The sequence below is a fragment of the Electrophorus electricus genome, chromosome 12, assembly GCF_041902795.1.
Source record: "Electrophorus electricus isolate QZ-2024a chromosome 12, ASM4190279v1, whole genome shotgun sequence".
Taxonomy (NCBI): Eukaryota; Metazoa; Chordata; class Actinopteri; order Gymnotiformes; family Gymnotidae; genus Electrophorus; species Electrophorus electricus.
This window is the reverse complement of record NC_137508.1, coordinates 23,701,741-23,723,758: the sequence shown is the minus strand read 5'-3', so window position 1 is coordinate 23,723,758 and position 22,018 is coordinate 23,701,741. Positions and strand designations below refer to the sequence as shown.

General features: G+C 40.8%; 3 protein-coding genes across 8 annotated transcripts; 1 reads left to right on the top strand and 2 right to left on the bottom strand.

Annotated features, from left to right (window-relative positions):
• Positions 1-794: 794 nt before the first annotated feature.
• Positions 795-10,869, bottom strand: snx5 (sorting nexin 5). Of its 3 annotated transcripts, XM_035531492.2 has the most exons (13): positions 10,736-10,869; positions 7,848-7,952; positions 7,586-7,696; positions 6,222-6,343; positions 5,993-6,116; positions 5,522-5,617; positions 4,955-5,060; positions 4,458-4,533; positions 2,848-2,887; positions 2,669-2,755; positions 2,346-2,505; positions 2,151-2,236; positions 795-1,925 (listed from the first exon to the last, which is right to left on the bottom strand). In XM_035531492.2, exons 1-13 carry the CDS (start codon positions 10,772-10,774, stop codon positions 1,875-1,877), a joined length of 1,203 nt encoding a protein of 400 aa, XP_035387385.1. In that variant the 5' UTR covers positions 10,775-10,869; the 3' UTR covers positions 795-1,874. The 3 variants fall into 3 exon arrangements, with proteins under 3 accessions (XP_035387385.1, XP_081580575.1, XP_081580576.1); XM_081724449.1 differs by lacking the exons at positions 7,848-7,952; positions 10,736-10,869 and having other exon boundaries at positions 7,509-7,645; XM_081724450.1 differs by lacking the exons at positions 7,586-7,696; positions 7,848-7,952; positions 10,736-10,869 and adding an exon at positions 6,489-7,493.
• On the top strand, positions 10,863-15,721 carry mgme1 (mitochondrial genome maintenance exonuclease 1). 3 transcript variants are annotated; one of them, XM_081724451.1, is made up of 5 exons: positions 10,863-12,412; positions 12,505-12,727; positions 12,964-13,096; positions 13,407-13,581; positions 13,953-15,721. In XM_081724451.1, the coding sequence occupies exons 1-4, from the start codon at positions 11,890-11,892 to the stop codon at positions 13,542-13,544; spliced, it is 1,017 nt and encodes a 338-aa protein (XP_081580577.1). In that variant the 5' UTR covers positions 10,863-11,889; the 3' UTR covers positions 13,545-13,581; positions 13,953-15,721. The 3 variants fall into 3 exon arrangements, with proteins under 3 accessions (XP_081580577.1, XP_035387386.1, XP_026873123.1); XM_035531493.2 differs by lacking the exon at positions 13,953-15,721 and adding an exon at positions 13,672-13,843; XM_027017322.3 differs by lacking the exon at positions 13,953-15,721 and having other exon boundaries at positions 13,407-13,843.
• On the bottom strand, positions 15,441-21,109 carry si:dkey-76k16.6 (glycine N-acyltransferase-like protein 3). Of its 2 annotated transcripts, none has more exons than XM_027025607.3 (5): positions 20,442-21,109; positions 17,538-17,648; positions 17,323-17,431; positions 17,062-17,185; positions 15,441-16,321 (listed from the first exon to the last, which is right to left on the bottom strand). In XM_027025607.3, the coding sequence occupies exons 1-5, from the start codon at positions 20,514-20,516 to the stop codon at positions 15,910-15,912; spliced, it is 831 nt and encodes a 276-aa protein (XP_026881408.2). In that variant the 5' UTR covers positions 20,517-21,109; the 3' UTR covers positions 15,441-15,909. The 2 variants fall into 2 exon arrangements, with proteins under 2 accessions (XP_026881408.2, XP_081580578.1); XM_081724452.1 differs by having other exon boundaries at positions 15,441-16,169; positions 17,135-17,185.
• Between the last annotated feature and the right edge of the window lie 909 nt (positions 21,110-22,018).

The window sequence follows — 22,018 nt, the reverse complement described above, 5'->3', positions numbered from 1 at the left end:
GAGAAATAGTTTGTGGCTTTAGGTGGAAAGGATAACAGTTTATGCAAAAGTACCTTTTGCTTTTTATGTAAAGCAATTTTTTTTTCACCTATGATTTTGACCACAGCAGAAATATTTACAATGTGAACACCAAAATAGGAGACCTACAGATAAATGGATGTTTCTGGATAACGAGAGAAAATAAAAACAGACAAACGTCTCTTAGCAGACAAGGGGAGGATTTCCTGCAGTGCGCAACAGCGCCTTGTTCATCTCAGTAATTTACCAGTGTCTACTTCTGAAGCAGTATTCTACCCACGTACATTTGTTCCAATGACAAATTAAGAGGACAGAAATAGATTAATGTGGTCTAGAACTCCGGTATTTAAATCCATTCTTGGATATACAAATGAGATCCATGATGTGACCATGGCACTTTTCCAGACTGGATCCAAGCACCCAAGCACTTCTGGAGGCCTCAAGCAGGAAATCACTGGCCCCCTACAGACAACTGACCTGTAACAATTTCCACAGGCGGAAACATGGTTATAAACACATGCTGGATAACTGTCATATAAGCTACTGAAAGTAGCATTTAAAACTGTCTGTACTGTGGTAGTGGAGAGGAGCTGTAGTGATGTTCTGTGACGTACTGGAGTCTAAATGTTGCTTAGAGTAATAACACTGAACAACAGTATAGCCCAAGAAAATCACAAACTCATATTGCCATAGACATTGATGCCACAGCTAAATCAGACTCAAAATAAGAAAAAGATGCACAAATTGTAAACAAATGATAGGAGGCTCACGGTGTCTCGGATTTGGAAAACAGGACTTATTTAATGCCATGATCACAAGTTGCTTTTTTTCCTCTACAAAACAGACATTTCACAGGAAACTGCACATCTGAATCCATTAGAAATACATTGTTATCAAAATACCAACATGTTTTCAAAAACCTGAACTCAAACATGATTGAAAAGTACTTTTTTCTCCCCAATAGTGCTTTTACAAAACAGTAACTACGTCCTTGTGCCATATGGATATTTGGTCTGCTGTTAACATTATGCAGTTGGTCATCATGAGTCTCTACAGCAAGTGAAGTGTGAGGGGGAAGCCATCTCACACACAGCACTTGAAGCAGAAGGGCTAGGTGGTGTTAGCATTAAGGTATGCAAACATACAATGATACTTTGCATGTTAAGCAAGTCAGTCAAAGTTAAATGCAGAAAACTGGAATCCTGCTCTGAACCTGGGTAACCACCAATTACATATAAAGTGCACAAAACATGCGAAGACTAATATTAAGAACTGAAAGAAGTCAATTGAACGATGGAAAAAAAAAAAACGTATTGTGAAAGTGTTGTGAATTATATTTCATTCTGCAAAATATCTTCTGGAACCCATTTTTCACATTCCAAAAAAAGCCAAAGCTATGAATCAAAGGGGTGATTTTTTTTAAAGAACTGTAAGCATTTTGGGCACATTGTTAGTTTGTCCCGTTTTTAGCTTTTTCGTGCAACAGTTCTGGCTCATGAATGCGAGTGGTAAGAAGTAAATGTCAAGTGAAAAGCCGAGCAAGGTAGAGGGCAGACAGACGCTGCTAAGCAAAGAAGAGAGTTGGTTTGTTACTGCTGAAAAAAAGCCAGGCGCTAAGGAGAGCGTGCACAGCATTTTGCCTGGACTCAGCTGTGTCTCAGGGTCGCGCGGTCAGGAGCTCTCGCAGCAGTGTTTAAGGGACAGAGGAAGAGGTGCAGTCCTGTAAACGTGGAGGAGGCATGATGTGCTGTCCTTGTGTAGGCCCTTGGAGTGGTTAAGGAAGCCTACGAGAGCTTGAGGAAGGTTTTCTGCATTTTGCCTTTGGGCAGGCTGGCATGGGCCGATCAGGCTGGGGCTCAGTTACTCTGGAGCTGCTCAATGCAGGCATGCAGCAGGGACATATTGCTCTAGGAGTAGGGAGAGAGAGAATAAATGAGCACATACGCATGCACACACACACACGCGCACACACATTACACGAGCGCGCACACACACGCGCACGCGCTTTACACGCGCGCACGCGCATTACACGAGCGCACGCGCGCACACGCATTACACGAGCGCACGCGCGCACACGCATTACACGAGCGCACGCGCGCACACGCATTACACGAGCACACACACACACACACCTTAGCATGCTTTATCTCCAGTTCAGCCATTTCGATCAGGTTCTTGCGGAAGGCCACCACACGTCTGGCCTTAAAGCTTGTGAGCTCTGTGATAAGGCACACACACACACACACACACACACAATATAAACACTCAGGCAAAGAGAGGGCTATGTGTGGGGAGAGTCCTGCGGTGTTATGTTTTCAGAAACGCACCCTTCTTGCCAGACTCAGAGAGCTTGTCGAACTTCTGCAAACACTGCTGCTGGTGCTCCTCGGCCTGGCCGACGTCCTTGCTCTTCAAACGAGCCTTGTCGAGGGCCTTGTTGGAATTCTCGTAGTCGGCAAGGGCCCGCGCACGCCGATATAAAAGGTCCTGAACGAAACGCACATTACTTTTCCACCAGGGAACATGCACACTAGAGCGGGTCACTGAAAACCCAGTTATGGGATGAAACCCATGACTGCATTACCATTGGTAAGCAATCCCAACATGACTGCAGTTAAGATTGCAGGAAAAACCCAGTAGTGGTTCTCACCTTGGCAGCCTGAATGTCTCTCATGTAGTATCTAAACAGTTCAGTCAGTTTCAGCTCCTGGTCCGATGCTACCCTGGCCTCCAGTTTCTGTACACACACACACACATTTGAAATACAAGCCTTGCTAATACGTTATACAGGCCCTGAGTCAAAGGGATGCCATATCCAGCAAGACTCACCCTCAGCTTCTCCAAAAGTTCTGCAATCTTCTCCAAAGGCCTGTGAGGACAGTAACCATTGAGAACAGAGTTACCAGGGTTATCAGTCCTACACAGAAGTCTACCACCTGTGATCTATAATTTGTAAGTATACCTATGTAAAAGGTAATTGAATCATAAGTTAACTGTGAAAGGCCAAAATGTTAGTTTTAGAACTACTACACCACTCAACAATAAAGCAGGACAAGCTATAAGGCTATACATCACCCTCTGCTGGTCCATTAGCAAGACTGTCCAAATAAACTTTGCTGCAAATGTTACTATGAGCAGACCACGCCCTCCATGACTGAGCACAGCCCTGATCGGCCATGACTCCAAAACAGCTCCAGATTCAACACGTCAGAATATATCTGAGCTGGGTGAGAGCTCATGGAGACATCACCCTCTTACTGAGAAACGAACTACCACAGTGGGAATATTGCAAGTATGAACTGGTGTAGTAGAGTGGCTTCTAGTTCCAGTGCTAGTTCCGGCTCATCATAACCTGTTTTACGTCTTATCAAAAACAATCACATGACACCATAAAAGGGGTGCAATTATACTCCAGTAGTGCAATCCTAAGAACACATTACTCAGGAGACCTGCAAATCTTCACCTGAGCACTGTCGTGACTGTCAATATAAAGGCTGTGCTCTAATGTGACGTGGAGGAAAATGTGTCAGTTTTACAGCTTGCCATCAGCCTTCTATGCGTTCTCTCGATTATATTTGAACTTTAATGGAGGAACACATGAACCAGAAAGACGCACTAGGCACTGACCTGGTAGGTAAGCAGCCTATGAAAGATGCTTTTGAATGTTTCTAATAAACTCTGTAATTAAATGTTTTTTATCCTCAACATTTCCTGATGCTCTGAATCATGAAATGTAGTTTAAATCCAGCTTTGCCAAATTAATATTCACGGATTTTTAGTATTTAGAATACGGAATACATACAAAATGCAAAGGAGCTTTAAATAGACTAAAACATGTCAATTCTAGATTTATTATTTCTAGACTATATTATATAATCTTTAACACATGTCCATGATTGCAGGCCTAAGTAGTTTACACACCAATAAGCCTGGAATGGCTTAAAAAAAAGAATTTTTTATCTGATAATGCATTGCACAAATGAAGAGGGAGAAAAATGTAGTTACATTTTTAAAAAGTAAAAACAGACTGCTTTAGTTCTGAAGTAGTATTAGGCAATCCAAAGTGAGCTTTAAAAGTGACCTTGGAGACAGGGTGGCTGGGACACCAGACCTTACTGTTGAGCCTTCTGGAGGCACCGTGGGCTTAATTCAACGAAACGCTGATGAAGGGAGGTGCCAACCTGATGACCCCTGTGAGGAGCTGGTGAATTGTCTACTATGAAGTGAGTGATCTGGGCCCCATCTGAAGCTTGGCACTAATGCCATCTTTATCCTGTGTGTAATTCCGATTTCCAAACTAATGGAGCAGCTGGACCATATGCACTTTCCGAGGCCGCACAGGTCTTCTGCAGCCCATTGCACTCGACTTGGTGTTTGACATTTAGGACTGCACGTTGTCCCACGACAAGGCAAAAAACTGGCGTTGGGCAGATACTTGCCTTTTGAAAGCTTCGTTGTCATCCGCAGCGATGGTGGTCAGCGTTGCAGAAATATGAATGTAATCGTCGGCAAGGTCTAAACAGAGGAACAATAAGAAAAACATGGCTAGCACAAGGCTGTATCTGCAGCACATGGAACAACTGCCAAAGGTTCCGCAGTTAGCAGAATAAAATGTACCAGCAATGACCCTCTGTGGTGTATGGATGCGACAATGAAGCTGTATTAAGAGAGAATAAACTGTAGAAATGATGCTTTATGGCAGAAAGACGGGAGATCTGTCTGCTGGGCTCTACTACTTGTTTTAAATGAGCAACTTACAAAAGGACTTTAGCTGTGCACTCACTGTATCCTCAGGCTGCACAAATGGGTTAAAGTCAAAAAGATACCCTTGAGAGAGATCGCCAAAGCAGAGTCAGTGCTGACACCTAGAACAAGAGTTACAACCCAAAGCATCTTTGTTAGACAGGTGTTGTGACAGTGCATGCGAGGAGCATACTTTTGTGAGACCGCGTCATTTTCTCTGCTTTGGCAGTGGCATCCTTGATCTTGCCAAAATAATCGAGGAGAAATGTCTTCTCCTGCTCAAAGAACTCATCGACCTCCTGCAAAACAAAAAGCATTTCCGCCATTAATTTGCATCCGTGATTAGCATTGAAAATGTGGCTGTATAAAGGGACAAGACCACGTGAAAACCCTGACGTCAATAACAAAAAGCATCACAGTTTTGTAATTTATCGCAGCACTGGAATTGAAAGTGTTTCATCCTGCAAGTTATGAAGAGACGGACGCGTTATATGTCGTGTGCTTTCCAGAAAGACTGCAACTCAAGGCTGTGTAACTCCAATGTAAACATTTAAAAATACATTATTCGTACATAGGTATCAGAACTATTAAAATGTAAAACTTAATATATAAATGTAAAACAATTACACAGGGGTTTTATACCATGGAGAGTCATTTTAAAAACTGTAAATAACTCTTCCCTTGCTGTGGAGATTCTGCATCATTCTGATTTGAAACATATAAAAACAGATCAATCAGCACATGCGAGCATACACAATACCTTTACTCCTGAGATGAGGACTTCATCAGCACTCTTCACCATGTTCTTGAAGAAGCCACCAAACATTTCTTTGGCATTTTTTCTCCTCACACTAAGCTAGAGTGTCACATGAAGCCAGAAGGTCATGGGTCAGATTAGAAAATGGTGCAACACAAATCAATATTACATCGGCATAAGGCTTGTATTCTTAATTCTACAATTCTTCACTATAAAATTCTAAATTTGTATTCTAAAATCCTGAGGGTGTTTATAGAATGAAAGCCACAGGAAAATGTTAGTGCAGTTTGATCTTAACTAAACAGGATGTGGCTTAGTTGGAGGTCACTATCTTCCTGTCTGTGCGTGTCCCCTCTGTACATCCTGCCAACATTGCAGCTTCACAGTACATCCCCATGTGCGCCCTTCCTCGTGTGCATTTTTCTCTTTTTTGCCTTAAAGAATGGTAGAAGGTACAGAGCGTGCAAGACTCACATCCTGGTCGTACTCCAAGAATATCTGGAAATTCCTGTCTTTGCTAAAGGCTGGATGAGAAGAGAGCCTTTGGAGGAAAATTTCATGCACCTGCACAGTCTTCTTAAACACAGCCAGGTACTCCCTGAACGCAGGCACAGACAGGCAGAGAAAGGCCACAGATTACCATCTCACCCAACCCCAGCGTTGCACTGAAAAGGTCAAGCATCCTCACATGCTTTCGACTCACGCCTCCAGTTCCTGCTTCATTTTAGTGTACTCTTCCTTAGTCATAGTAGCTTCCCCTTCTCCAAGCTTGTGCATTTTCTCCCTGGGACTCTCAAAGTCTGGCTTAGGAGGAACAGGGGGGATCTGGGGAGGCAACACCAGAGAGCTCCATGTATCAAGTGAAAATGTGGAGCTGCACTGCGTGGTATGTCTGAGAACTCAATTTGTTTATTACATGAGATAAAACAATGAACAGTGGTTCAGCCGGGAGTGCCAGGCAGAAAATTACCGAGGCGCACCATTTCAAGGCTGACTCCTAAGGCAGCGTGAAGAAAGAACCATTCCAGGAACTGTGGTCTGGAGCTTTCCATCTGTCTCTCCAAGACATTATTCACCTGCTATGACTGCACTGTTGCATATAACGTCATGACATTTACTGACTTGTTTTTAGCTCACTCAGAAGAAGCTAACTTTCTCTGTGAAAACTCTGCAGTAGATGCACGTCACCGAAGAGCCGTTTCGTTTGCGGATGCTCCTCGCGTGGACATGCTATAGGACCTTATAGAGCAGAATATGGCTGCTCCTGTCAGCTGAAACTAGGTCTGCATTAGACCTTCCAGAAAATCTGTGATGCAAAACATTACTGCAGATCTACAAAAAAAACTATGATGTTTTTATTGTTTTCCAAGACAAATGAGAAAACTGATTAACAAAGTGTCAATTTCGGTGCATCATTAACGGTGTCATTTGCAGAGGTCGCTGAATTTTGCATACATAAATCCCTGCTGGAAATAGGCTCTCAGAGGGTTGCCTTCTACAGCAAGTGTTAATGTTGATCTGGGGTTATCAGGTTACACCTTCACGTCACACACTGGAACATCCCAGCTTCACTTATCTAATCTGTGCTTGGGAACTGAGTATTGAAATGTGCTAGGCTTAGTTGCAAATATGCCAAGATCATGACCTCCATTACTAAACAATGGACTGCACAGAGCTCCGTCCACCATCACTACACACACAGTATCCCTCAACCTGCATTTGCTTAGAATCTCAATACACAATAAAATCAATTAAATTCTTCAGCCACCATTTGAATTTTGAAAGTGCAAATGACAATGTAAAAGGCAGATTTCAGAAGCTGTAGACAGAAGAGAAACGGTTCAATGAAAAAACCAGGAAGTGAACATTTACACGTCTGGAGACACCGATCTTAAAAATCCCAGAATGCCCCTAGAGAAGAAAGAAATACTTGGAGAATGCCTCTGATACACAAGGAAAGCTTTTACAGTGGTACTTGCGGTCTCCATACCTGCTTGGTATGTCTAGAGTATCGATCCACATGAATTGTCCATTTTGGTGAGAAGGAGTACTGTGAAGGGAACTCACGATAAGGCCAGCATAATCCTCAGTCTCCACAAGCGTGTCATGAAGCCAGATGAAGTCCTCATGTTGCCGTGAGACAGAAAAATCCGGCTTCTGGAAGGAGTTTAGTGTCGTCTAAAATCGTGAAGGACACATGGAAGTATAACAAGACTTAACCTGCAAACTGCATCCAGAAGAACAGAACAAGGCTCCAAAAATAAAAAGGAATTGTACTACACATTTGATTCATGTTGATAATATAACATGCATTCATGATGATGCATACCTTGGTGTGGATTGTAAACTTGACTTTGTCACGCTCACAGAGGGCATCGGGAATATCAATGAGAAGAGGGGTGTCATTGTTCAGGTCCACAGACACTGACCGCAGCTGGAGAAAACGAGAACAGAGAAGTTCTTTTCCCCCCCGTACCACAACAGGTACTTTGGGAGATAGACAGGAGACATCTAGCCTGACCTAATTTTGCACAACAGGACCGAAGAGAAGGACTGGCTATGGATATGAGCTCACTGGCTGGCTCTCCGCGTACACATCCGCACATAGGCGCACACACACAGGCATATGCAAGCATACACAGGCGTGCACAGGCATACACACATTTTGGGGTTCTGCACACGCTACCACATCTGAATCGACCTATGAAAACCTCAGTAACTGCTAGAACTCACTGCTCTCTGTGTGACAATGCAGAGCATGCAACAGCATGTTCTATAACTTATGTGCATGCAACAAGAACCTTGACAATAACAGTGCGTAGAAGTTGACAGAAGTACCCCTTTATCATCTGAGATTATGGCTTTGGAGTCCCATCATTTTACAAGGCTGCAAATAAAAGTCCTGTGCCAGGATAACACTTTTTACTGAGAGTCGAGTTGATGGGTTAATGCTAGACTGCGTTTCATTGAAAATAACTGCAACCAAAAACAACATGTAGTAAACAAGACAATTCAATAAATGGTATTTTCATTTTCCCCACCCCCAATTCATTTATTTATTTACTATTTTAGGAAAGACAAATACTATAAAATCCAGTAAAAATTTGCCTGTTAATTATTTATTTCATTAATTAATTAGCTCGGCCAAAGCAAGCACCTATGTATTTTGGAAGGTCCTGTTTATTTTGGAAGCGCCTATGTATTTTGGTAATTAGCATGACTGGTAAGTGTGAAAACAGCATCGTACAGCCATGTAACCGCCAACAGTTCACTTCTGGAATTCACTGTTTGCAAATGCTTTCAATATGGCATCTCACTCAAAAGGACAAATTCTTCCAACCAAAAATATGTTGCAGAAGCAGCCACTATCTTGAAGCTGCATTTCTGTGCGTTCTTATCAATAAACACACAGGCACGTCTATTTGAGATTACCTAATACTCAGTACTCAAAAAACATTACTCTTCTGTATGCAGTTTGGATGATGCTTATTGGTGGTTACAAGTTTCCCTTATAGGGCTATGTCAAAGTTGTTGCTTCAGGGCAAAACTAAAAGTGGAAAGTCTGGGCCATATATATCGCTGATCATAGCTGCATTTAGGTGAAAGGAGAAATTTGTGCACATTTCAGTTTTCCCAAACTACTACCATGTTCCGTGGCCTTGGTCTTCATAATGACTTTTCCTTCAACATACTAGAAACAGAATTCAGTGTGTAACTTCAGTTGTAATGAACAGGTGAATGAATGGGAAATGTGAAGTAACAAAATAAATGTACTGATTCACATATGAGCATACAGTAAGCATATAACATACACTCGCATCTGCATAAAGAGCAGGGGAAAGATTAAACATCTTTCAGTATTTTTATTGATATTGGACGGAAAAAACTGCTTCTAAAACTGCATCAATATAGTAATGGTAACACCATTACAGCTGTCTGGGCCATGGTTTGCTTCTCTTCTCCTGGCACACCCACAAATGCAAGTCATGTGACCGTTCCAAAGCCTAATCCAGAGCAGCATGCCAACACATTCCCTTATCACAAAGGCAAGGGCTAACGGCAGTGCACAAAATCCTCACAGCTCCACCAAATGTTTAGGTCCAGACAAATAGATCGGGGACAAGGATGAGGAGGAAACCCATTTAGTCCTGCTTACGTCTGTTCAAGCAGCTCCGCAGAGCAATTGTGCAGCGTCATCTTAAAAAGAGATGGACCGAGAAGAAAAGAAAAAAAAAAAAATCAAAAAACACAGGAAACAGGAAACTCTCAGATAAGTGCCTTTTCTCTGTCTACTTTTCTTTGCATTTTTGAGCAATAACAGGGGATTTTGGTACAACTATTTCAATGCCCTGAAATATCAGTTCAAGATGTATGGACTGAAACATACCTACTCTTTACAGACAAGGATTTGGTTGACCAATACCAAGCTACAGTAAAAAAAATTAAACTAAGTGACTCCATAAACATATTCCCTGAAGAGTTCCTGCAACCAACAGCTGCCACTCTTGTCAACGCTGGCTGACACAAACCGGTACTTTACGCATCCGTCAAATTATGTTCTTACTGTTGTTACAATCATACGTTTCATCCTCTACATCATGTATCAAGATCACTGAAACCGAGATCGCACTTCTGCTTCAGGTAGAGTAAAGTTGCTATATAGTAGTTATATGTCCATGAGAGAAAACCACCTGAGCGACGGTACTGATTAAACGATAAACCGTGACGGTATTGATCCGATCTAAGTCAGACCCACAGCCAACACAAACCTTTTCGAACAGGATTAAACATCTGAAAGAAAGCTTTAGAGAAACGATATGTTGATCGACCACCAAAGAGGCTAAAAGTAAAAACAAAAAGTAAAACCACTGCACACATCCCATTGGAAGTGCACTGGTGCTAAAGTAGCGGATGGTCCCGTGTGCTCGCAAGTAGTCATGTCACCAACGGGGAAGTAGTTTCGTTATATGAAGAACATTATGCCGATTTAGGCAGATTTAACTTAAACTAACCACTGTCGGAAACGTCGTAAGCTAGCTAGTTGGGTTATCCGTTTATACAACCAGACTCACGCTTTTATGTAGCTAGCAGGCTAACCTAGCTAAGTTAGCAAACTTTGCTAAGCTAGGTCATAAGTTTAGTCTAGCGGCTTACGTTGATATCTGTAGATTTTCACATCAATTACAAACATCCAGTAAGCTTCGCGGGAGCACTTACCTTGTCTCTGTCGCCGTCCTGCGAGATAGAGGTCATCATAGTAATATCACGTTTTTATCTGTTACAAGCATGCAGTTAAATTGTCGAAACTTTGTCGAGTGCAGTTACCTAATTGCTACTTTTTTCTTCTGTCACCATATAAGGGGTGGGCGGGGTTTCGTTTGCTTCGCGGTCACTATAGACACGCCCCCGTCAAGAGAACCGCCCCCCACCCTGTACGCCTGGGCAGTGAGACTTTTTGTTTTAAACATAATTCGGTCATTCAGGTCAAATACTGTGGTGGTTCTGTTTTTCATGAAAGCGATTTTTTTTTGCATGTATATTTTTTTCATAACGAGCAAAATATAGCAATTATAGTAATAATTCTGTACATTAAAAAGTATAACATTTTTAGAGAATATCTTTGGATGTTTGATATTTCTAGTAGTGCGAGAAACCTAAAATGTGGCATATGTTTTTAACATTCATGTAAAAGCTGCATATTTTCGAGAGTATTTTTCATTCAGTAAAATAGGATATATTATACTGGTTGTTATGAGCGATAGGTGCGAGGTTCCGTGAAATTACGCCCAAAATGTAAGTCACCCAGTACGATGAAGGAATTCTGTAAATATTGAATGGGTTTGTGGGAATGGAAAAGGCCACAAAAAAAAAAAAACTCACCAATTTACTCTACAATTTATTATATTTTTACTTTTAGGGTATCTTTTAGCTTTCTTTTTCATTGTTAATGAAAGTCACGAGGGATTCTGTTGTTCTTTTTCTCTTTTCTACTTGACACCTTTTGCTGAATTTGTTTTATACACAACTGTACATTCTTGCTTTGTGAATTATGTTAAAATCTCTAAGCTTCTTCAAACGATAATAGGTTGTTCCGGAACGAATGTTTCTATGATACGTTTTCTAGTTTTGGAAGACAACAATGTAACGTTGCACATGAAAATGCATTATGGGACACGTAGTTCTGTGAGAAGGCGTCGCGGGTATTTTGGCACATCTAGAACTACACTTCCCGACTCCTCGATGGCCGGGATGGGAACACGCTCAAGGCTTTCAAATTGGATTGGTGCGAGAGCGGTCTAGTAGGAAGGTTTTCTGGGGTCGACGTTTTTAATGTGTAAAGTTGTTTTCAGATCTCAGAAGGAGTATTCACAATGCTAGTGAACACACTATGGGTGCGATGCCATTGCGCGGTTTTATTATCTGGACATTTCCCTCTCGTGTGTTCTGGCTCACGTGTGGCGGCTTTTTCGTCGTTCCCTTTTCTGCGTGCGCGCAAAAAGAAAAGCGAGTACGGCTGTGTGGACACAGAACGGTACGCGTCACTTGTGAGGGCAGCCGTGTCCACAAGAATAAGCTCACAGACCCCAGAAAGCATTGAAAAGGAAGACAGATGGCTGTATGGGAGTATTATAAGATCCAAAGCAGAGGCCTCCAAAATGGTTAAAAATCCGTATCCACTGTTAAACGACGCAAAAGGCGTTGTCCAGTCAGACTGTGAGGGGCGACCCATGAGCAAGATACCCCTGCAAAGAGATGCAAGTCAACCTGCTATAGCCAGCGTGACCAAAATACTGCAGAAGACCATGTCTGCCAAGCAAGCCTTTTGCTTGGAGAGGTGGAGGAGAAAGAAGATTGCTGAGCTTGGAGAGGAGGGCTTCAAAGAATACACCACAAGTAGTGCCCAGTTTATCATGCCTATGCGAATCTTTTAGTGCAGCATCCAATGACAGAAGTATTTTACCCATATTCACCCTGTTTGATTTTAGAGCTTTTTATGCAGGGAAAGCTGTTCCATTCAGCTATTGAAGGAATTCTAACTCAAGAAAACTCCCCAAAGGATGACATGGAGTGTTGTGAGGAAGTGGATGGGTATTTGCAAAGTGTCGGTCATGTGCTTGATGATGTCACAGGAGCAAGAGCCATCGAAAGTGCAGTGCACCATGAGGCACTGCAGTACTTGGGCGTAGTGGATTGTGTTGCCCTGTACAAGTGAGTATCAGTACTTTCTATTTGCTTTCAGTACTTCCTGTTTTTGTTCAACAGCTCTTCGACTTTAGACCTAAGAATATCCATGCCTTCTGGCCAAAGGCTTCAATCCTATCTGAGAACATTAATTAGCAGCATGGCTCCTGCTGTGTTGTTTGTTTGTTTTTTTTATTCTGTCCCTGTTGTTTTTTCTGCTACCTTATCAAACCTCTAATGACCCTTTTTCTTTTAATATACAGGGGTTCGCTTTGTGTTATAGACTGGAAGACATCAGAGAAGCCCAAACCCTTCATTCATAATACCTTTGACAACCCCTTACAGGTGGCTGCCTATATAGGAGCCTTAAACAGTGACAAGAACTACAACTACCAGGTATGTAAGTGTTTAAATCTTGAAATAACATGGTTAATGATCGACTTGTGTTGTTTTGACATTATTTAGGCTTGTTGCATCATGTAAACACTGTAGTCTGTTGTCACATTTACCAAAACATGCAGAGAATTCACATGGAACATAGGTTTTGTGTTACCATGTTTACAACACATAATAAAAGATTCAAGAATCCATCTGTATATGTCAGCCTTCGGCAATATCTACAAAGGTGAATACAGTGCTGTTTATTTGCTGAGTCACTGTAGGTTGTACTCAGTTCAGTCTGAACGCAAATGTTCTGTCTGTACAGGTAGAAAGTGGGTTGATTGTAGTGGCCTATAAAGACGGCACCCAGGCCCACTCCCATTGGCTGAGTGCAGAGCATGTGCAGCAGTACTGGGAGAGATGGCTCCTCCGATTGGAGGAGTATATGGAGAAGGCAGCGTAACTTGTTCTTTAATGGAAGACAAAGAATGCCTGTGACCGTAAGCTCTAGGTTCAACCGTTCAGCCTTTACAGACTATGAGAAAGTTCTCAGAAAAGAGAGATGTACTGTGTTGTTTGTGTTCCTCTAGGTCCTACCACCTCTTCCCAGCGTATGACTTTATATATATATATATATATATATAACACAGTTAACCACAAAACAAGTTACTACAACGAATATTTGTACTGTGTATTTCTGACAGTTAAATGTGTCAAGTCTGCTGCATATTCTGAAAAAATAAAGAACAAATCTTTAGTGAACACATTTAGTGAATAAATCTGTCTGAATCTTTAGTGCAGGCTGACATATTATAGCACAGTTCTAGCTGATCAAATGTATTGATTTTTTTTTTTTTTTTTTTTTTTTCAGTCTACCACAGTGGTTATTTATTAGGAAAATCCTACCATCCAGACACACCTACAGTAGAAGCCTGTCTATAATCTGTTGCCTTGCACAGTTTGTGTTTGTCCTTTCTCCTTTGTCACTAAGATCACTAACGTGTGTGTGTGTGTGTGTGTGTGTGTGTGTATATGTATATGTATATGTATATATATATATATATATATATATATATATATATATATATATATATATATATATATATATATATATATATATATATATAATTTTTTTTTTTTTTTACCTGCTAAATTATTCTCTCAACACAGCTATGCTGCTACCATGCTACAACCATAACCCCACAAAACAAATGTAAAGGTTATATAACCAGTTTCCTAGGAAACCTGCAGCAGAGTAGGTATATTCAGTTCAGCTGTGTGAATAGGATTCTGAAGAAAGGGGGAATCTAGAACAAAGGGTAGTCTGTTGTCACAGGTTCAGCTGCAGGACTCAGCATGCCATTTTTTCACGGTTATGCTCTATGATGGTGTGCAGTTTTACGTATGCAAAAGTAATTTTATACATCAAAGAAAAAAGCTGTGAAACAATGATACTGAAACCCTATTTTTCAAATCTCCAGATGATATTTGCCCTTTTTATAAAACCTGATTTGGAGTGTTTGCAATGTGTTGCTTTTCAGTGAAGTTCTTCTTGATTTATTTGTTGTGTATGTAAATTAAAAGCTCAATTCCTTTACATTCTTATTAGGCTACTTTAGCTGCAAATGAGAAACCTTTCCACATTTCCTACTGCTTTTAGGAATTCACAGACTTTCTAATGCACCTCATGTCGTTAAAAAGGAAGTCACTATTCTGGTATCACCATCCGAAGCTGCCCGTAGCCTGGGTGTAACTGGGACAACCAGTTGTTGTTCTCAACTCATGTTTCTAATCTAACCCGGTCTTGCAGATTCCTCCTTTGTAACATACGAAGGATTCGACCCTTTCTTTCGCAGGAAGCTACTAAGTGCTTGTGCTGTCTCTTGTGATCTCAAAGCTAGACTACTGCAATTCGGTACTTGGTCTTCCTCTAAGAGCCATCAAACCTCTACAACTTCTCCAGAATGCAGCAGCACGACTGGTCTTCAATCTTCTCAAGTTTACATGTTACTCCACTGCTGTACTCCCTTCATTGGCTCCCTGTAGCTGCACGCATCAGATTTATAACCTTGATGCTTGCCTACAAAGCCAAAAATGGACCTGCCCCTTCATACATGAGGTCAATGGTCAAAGCCCGATCTGTACCTCGAGTACTTCGAACCTCAAGTACGGCTCGGCTCAAAATACCTTGCTTCAGGTCTCATGGACGACAAGCATCGAGACTATTTTCTGTCCTGGCTCCAAGATGGTGAAATGAACTCCCGCTTGCTGTTCAGACAGCAGAGTCCCTTGCAGTCTTCAAATGCAGACTGAAGACCCATCCATTTGCAGAATATTTAAAGGACAACTGACACTGCTCCCTTATTGACTGACTAATTTATTACTTATTGTAAGGCACTATTTATGCTTTTTAACAAACTCTAGCACTTTATTGTTTATAGCACTTATCATTGTTTAAGATAGACCTTATGTATTTTGCACTTCTAGGTATCAGCATTCATCCCTGTATTCCACAGTATTCTAGTTCATTGGTATGTTTAATTCTAACCTACTATACTGTACTTGGATATATTCTATGAGTAAATGACAAAGCACTTTTGTTAGTCGCTCTGGATAAGAGCGTCTTCTAAATGCCATAAATGTATTCTGTTCATTCAGTGGAGCAATAGGTTTAAAATAGGATTTGTATCACTCATTTGATACAAGTTAATATTCTCTTAAGATTCATGTTTTTTCATCCCATTATTATAAAAACGAGTTTCACAATTACTTCAATTACCTCACTTTACGTTAATGTGATAATGACGAGAATGTCTGATTGCACAAAGTCAGTGTGGAATTGGATGCTTTTGATTGAAGCCATACCAAGCAACTCTGTAAGTGGGGTCCTCTGTGAAGCCCAGACTTGTAAAGAGTCTGTAGGACAGCTGGTTCTCTTCCTCGATGAAGCAGAACACTGGGTAGCCTTCGGAATGGAGTTTCTTTGCTAGTGCGGTGACCACGGCTTTCGCATAGCCTTTCCGTCTGTGCTCAGGCTGGGTGTACAACATTCCCATCGCACAGGAAGTGTAGGTAAGTACCCATGCAACTGGATGACCGTCCGGGTCCAGCACACAAGAAGAAGGGAAATTCATGATCATATTCCTAATCATTTGTTTGCTGAATTCAGCAGCAAACTTCCAGGTACTATTAACCACATCTATGTGAGACTCTTTGAGAGATGACAACTGCACCGATACCCTGTAGGGGGCAAAGGAGAGTTAACTTAGGGTGTTTATACATTAGTTGTTTGGGGTTTTTTTTTTTTCCAGATCAAGGTCTGCTTGCTCTATGTGGTTGTTGCATTTGGTGAAATGTGAAAGCTGTTTATTTTTATTTTTATTTATTTTATTTTCTTTCTTTATTTTTCTTCAAACCTGGGAGCAGTCCAGAGAACTTATCTCTGGTCCTCCTGAAATCAGTGCAGTCTGCTGCGTGTGTGGAAGCTACCTGCTTCAGGCACATGATTGGTTCATTTTGTAACATCACTGTTTCGACTTATTGCATCACTTCCCTTTTCTAGTTTCATTATGCCCAGTGAAAAGCCATGTATCCAAAAAGTGAAGTTCTTTGTTGCTTGAGTGTTTATATCCAAGGATAATACTAAAAAGCACTAAACTAATGAACCTTTTGTAAGACGCTCTGGATAAGAGTGTCTGCTAAATGCCGTAAATGTAAGCCTAAAGCCTAACACTTTGCAAACCTGCACAAAGAAAAGTGATTTATGGAACTGTACAATTAATATGTGGTTCATGTGGAATTCCTCTGTGTGAAAGCAAAACAGAATAATCTCCCTCAGTCAAGCCCAGAACCAGTCAACGCCTATAAACAAACAGTAAAGGTACCTAAGGTAGTACAATTAATCTTTAGCAACATTAGGCAATGCATTTGAACAGGTTGTAAATTCTGGCAGATGGTCTGGCGGTAAACCACTTAGCTACCTGTTATTTGTAAGGTTAGAGGGATCAGGCAATGTCATCATGTGGCAGACAGTGAGTTTGTTCTCAGGCACACCTTTGGCTGCTGCTACAGCTTTTAGCATCTCCTCATGGCATGTGTTAACACCTAAACAGGTAAAAAACCAAGGTTAAACTGATGGCGAAATGTTTGAACTGTTTGAACTAAGAGAACAACATAATTGGTTCTGATTTGTAAATTTCACAAGATAGATTATTAGAAGCAATAATAAAAAGCCAGAATACTTAGACAAAAGTAATTCTTCCAGTCAAAAAAGCCTGTATTTTCCAGTATGTTCCTGAGAGAAGCTTCGTCTTTGGTAAAAACTGACACATCTCTGAAAAGGTCCCCTTGCTATGCATGAGAGAAATGAAGCAGCCATAAGAACTAGCATCTTCTACTCAGCACTTTGTGTACTATTCCAGTAAATGGTATTACCCAGGCATTCTGTTGTTCATACCTCCTGACATTTCGATCTGATGAACAGCACATTGAAGTCTGGCCATTGGTCAACTATCACCTCCATACAGTCAGCTTGTCCTCGATTTATCAGGAAAAGACATCCATATGCCTAGAGAGAAAAACGTGTATATGTATATAGCGTCAGTCTGAACACTGACAAGTCTAACAGTTGGAGCCTCCGGTCTTCTAATTACTGAACATTATAGAAACCCAGTGCTGACCAAACTTGGCAGTGTACAAATGTCACATCACTTTTATCACTCCAAATATTGCTGGGTCAATTTGCTTGGCCGATATGTATTAAGCTGATTTGGCCAGAACACTGAATGTTCTGAATGATTCAGGTTATTTCAGGTTTGTCTAGAACTACACTGCGTATTACGCCTGAGTTTTTATAACCTCTAAATCTTTAACTACAGTACACTGCAGTTACTTCCTCCTCTTTCTGCATTCACTATATGGATGTAGGGTTAGAGACACACTTCTTAATCATTGAATTCAGGTGTTTCATTCCATCCCATTGCCACAGCTGTCTAAAAGCAAACACCTACCCATGTAGTCTACCCATACACTATTCTGAGGTGAATAGTGCATTGCCAACACTCTGCTGACTCAGTAACTGCAGAGTGCCAAATCTCCTCTGGCATTAACATCAGCACAAAAACTGTGCTGGGAGCTTCATGGCCTGGGTTTCTATGGCTGAGGAGCTGCATGAAAGCCTTACATCACCAAGCACGATGCCAAGCATCAGATGGAGTGGTGTAAAGCAAGCTGCCACTGGAGTCTGGAGCAGTGGAAACATTTTCTGTGGTGTGACACCTAACTGCTCCATCTGGCAGTCTGATGGGCAAGTCTGGGTTTCGCGAATGCCAAGAGAATGTTACAGGCCTAACTGCATTGTGCCAGCTGTAAAGTTTGGTGGAGGAGGGCTAATGCTATGGGGTTTATTTTTTTTCAGGGGTTGGCCTAGGCACCTTAGTTCCAGTGAAGGTGAATCATAATACTTCTCTATTAATAAATATTTTGGACAATTGTATGCCTCCAACTCCACATTAATGCCAACTGATTTAAAATGGGCTGACATAAAAGCTCCTGTAGGTGTACCTCCAAAATACTGTCTTGCACCCTCAAACTCCCAGGACTCCCTTCTGATGCAGTGTTTAGCCCTTCAGACTAGATGGTAGAACCACATTTTTCTGCAATAACAGCTTTAAATCTGCTAGGGTACCTCTCTAATAGCTTTGCACACTGCCTAGGAGTTATTTTTGCCCATTCTTCCTGGCAGACTTGTTCCTGGTCATTCAGATTGCTTATATAACAGCTGTAAACTGCAATTATCATACAATTAAAGATTCTCGATTGGATTGAGATCTGAACTTTAACTTTGCTATTGTTCAACATTCACCATGACGGAAGAAAAATCTGGACTTTGACTTGGACAAAGGCTGACAAACTGTTTTGAAGTGTTTTTCTTCAGTAATTACTTCTTTCTAGCCACCCCCCCCTAAGTTCAGGCCAAGCGTATGCACAGCGCTTTATATCGCTGACAGGTGCTGCTTCACTTCAGCCTCAGCCACTGTAGCTCTTTCTAAGTGATTGTTGGCACCTCTGCTTCCCTCATCTGACCTTCTACAGCACAGCAGTTGACCACATATGCAAAAAAAAAAAAAAAATGTCTTTCATGAATGCAGTAGGCTATCATTTTAAAGTACTACAGCACAAAATACCAAAGTGTCATTTGTAATTCAGACAAATCTGATGACTTTAGAGAGACTAAATACAGTTGTAAGGTACACTTATTACACTGACATGTCACAGAAATTATTTATTAGTTGTGTTGTCCTGCAACCATGCAGAACACATAGACAGGTTGCAGGACAGTTTGCAGGTCACAGAGACAGACTGCACATGCAAGTGTTTTCTTCACATAGCTGTATTCTGGGTTGTTTTCTGAATGGCATAGTCAAAAACATGCTAAAACATCTGAGGTGATTCGAGGAGATCAATAACTCTGCTCCTAAATACACAAAAATATTAGGTCAGGACTATTCCACTTAATAAAATGACTGACAACCATGGGTGCAGTAGTCATTCTTAGCCAAGACATCCTCTTTCAGGGATCCCTGCGCAATTCTGTAGTCATTACTCTGTATATAGCCTGCACACGTGCATAAAGTAAAGGTTTGATTATTTTGTGCAGTATAATGTGTATATCACATTATAATGTGATATAAATAGTGGATCCAGCTAGATAATATTTACATGCAATTGACAGAGGACATGTTGTATTAGCCCTATAGCTAACTGCTGAAGCTAACAGTATTAGCCCTAGCCCCACATTAGCGTTACAGCATGAGATATTTAGACCAATATAACATTTTACATACACCTAGTTAGTAGTAGCAGGAGTAATAATTTACATTGTTCTAACATTCATTAGAAATGTTTGATGAATGTACGTGTCTGATTTGTTAGTCTATCTTGTATAGATGCGTCCACAACACAAAACCATCAGACAAATCTGGGTATTCAAGGTCCTTAACATAACTGCAAAGTACAAAATTGGGTTTCGAGAGATATGTATGACTTTGGTGTTTCTTTGGTAGCTATACTTTTCAGTGTTGTATGTAGTTTTTATGGTTTTAAAAAATATTGATCTTAAAATTTGCAATTCTAGAATCTGTAGGTCAATATGTAATGTACAATTAATTTTCTTGCCTAGTGATACGACCAATTTATTTACAAAACGGAGAATTAAACATTTTAAGAAACATGCATTTATTGGGTGGTATATCTATAACATTTCCCTAGCTATTCTTTCCTCTGAATCCTAAAACTGTATTACACCACAATCCCGAAAAATTAGACAACTTCATATGCTTCATTTCTGTGAGTTACACACCTGTTGAGATTTAATAAGGAACTGCTTAAGAGTCTCCTCTGCTATTTTCATCTGTTCCTTGTTTAGAGTCTTCATTGCTCCTGCAAGGACTTCACAGCTCGAAATTCCTGTAAGTTCTGAAGATCAGTTTACCCGCTCCACTTTCTTTAGACGCCCGGGCAGAACGCACCACACATGCGCACTTACGGGCGCTGTCGGAAATTCTGCACGACTCTTTATTGCTGGATACTTTTAGGAAGGTTAAACACGCCATAAAACGGTTTGTAACGCATTTGTACATTGTACTTAGTCGCCGTGGTAGCCCAAATGGTCTGTTTCCATCTAGAGCGTTGCAGTGCTTCGCGTATAGTAGGTCAGCAAAACCTGACCCACACCTTCCCAAAAGTGACCTACTTAGGCTACAGGTTAACTTCCAACTGCACGTCACAAACAAACAGCACACTTTCATAAAGACATACGCTGATATAACCTATAACACCAAAGGTTGGAGTAACGTAAGATATTAAATTAACACTTACTTGTTGTTGTAATAACTCGATTGTTTCGAATAAAATATTTGGGGGGGAATATCTTTGAGTCAAAGTGAATATATTCAAACGTATTATATCTTGTTGACTTGTTTATATTTAGACCTACTTTATGGGCTGTTACAAAACAACAATAAAAAATCCCAAATAAGTATTTGATTGTAGTTTGTTTGATTTAGTTGGTTTCCCCACGTATTCCACAATATTTATCTGAAGATCTAGGTTTATAATTATTTATTAACTGAATGATTGTTTCAGAGACTGCTGTCGATGGCATGACCTTCACAGTCAGTATTGTGGCTTTATATGACACTCGTTGCATCGTAAACTGTCAGAAATGCGAAAATACATTTTTATGGCAGGTTTAGAAAACTCCGATAGCTGCATTCCTGAAATCGTTCCTATATTACTATATTACTGGTAGCCGCCTGACAGTGAAACTTGCTTGTATATCAGAGAGGGATCTCCCTCAACCATCTTAAAGTCGAACTGAACTTTATTTAATTGTCATGGATTATTATTAGTAGCCTGTTCAATCCTTTTTTAGTAATAAACGGACTTCGGTTGTGATTGACCGACGAAACCTCATGAAATGTCGTTCTGGTTGTACAGTTTGAGAACGTTTTATGTTTTATTTATGTCTGAATTACAATATTTACGTTTTTCAGTATTTTTTATTCAAGAGGCTGGACTGCAGAGATACTGGGTGCCCAGGTCAACTAGGTGTGGATAGAGCACCTTTTGGATGGCCCAGTACCCCAGTGGGTAACCTGTCCAGGCCAAGTGGGGGTCTTTTAAATGCTAAGATCAAAAGAAAATCCACAGTTAATTAGAAAAGTAATCTAGTGCGCCACTGCAGCCCCTTGTACAACAGTTAGCCCTTTCTGTCCAGTCTCTCCAAGTCCACGAAGAGCAACCCAAAATCAAGAGTCCAGAATCAAACTGGAATTAGAGAAAGTCTATTTTAAGTTGGAGAACTGATACCAGTGATCAGGAGTTTTTGTTTAATCATTTTACAGCAACAAGCAGCATTGCTGTAGGGCTGAAAGA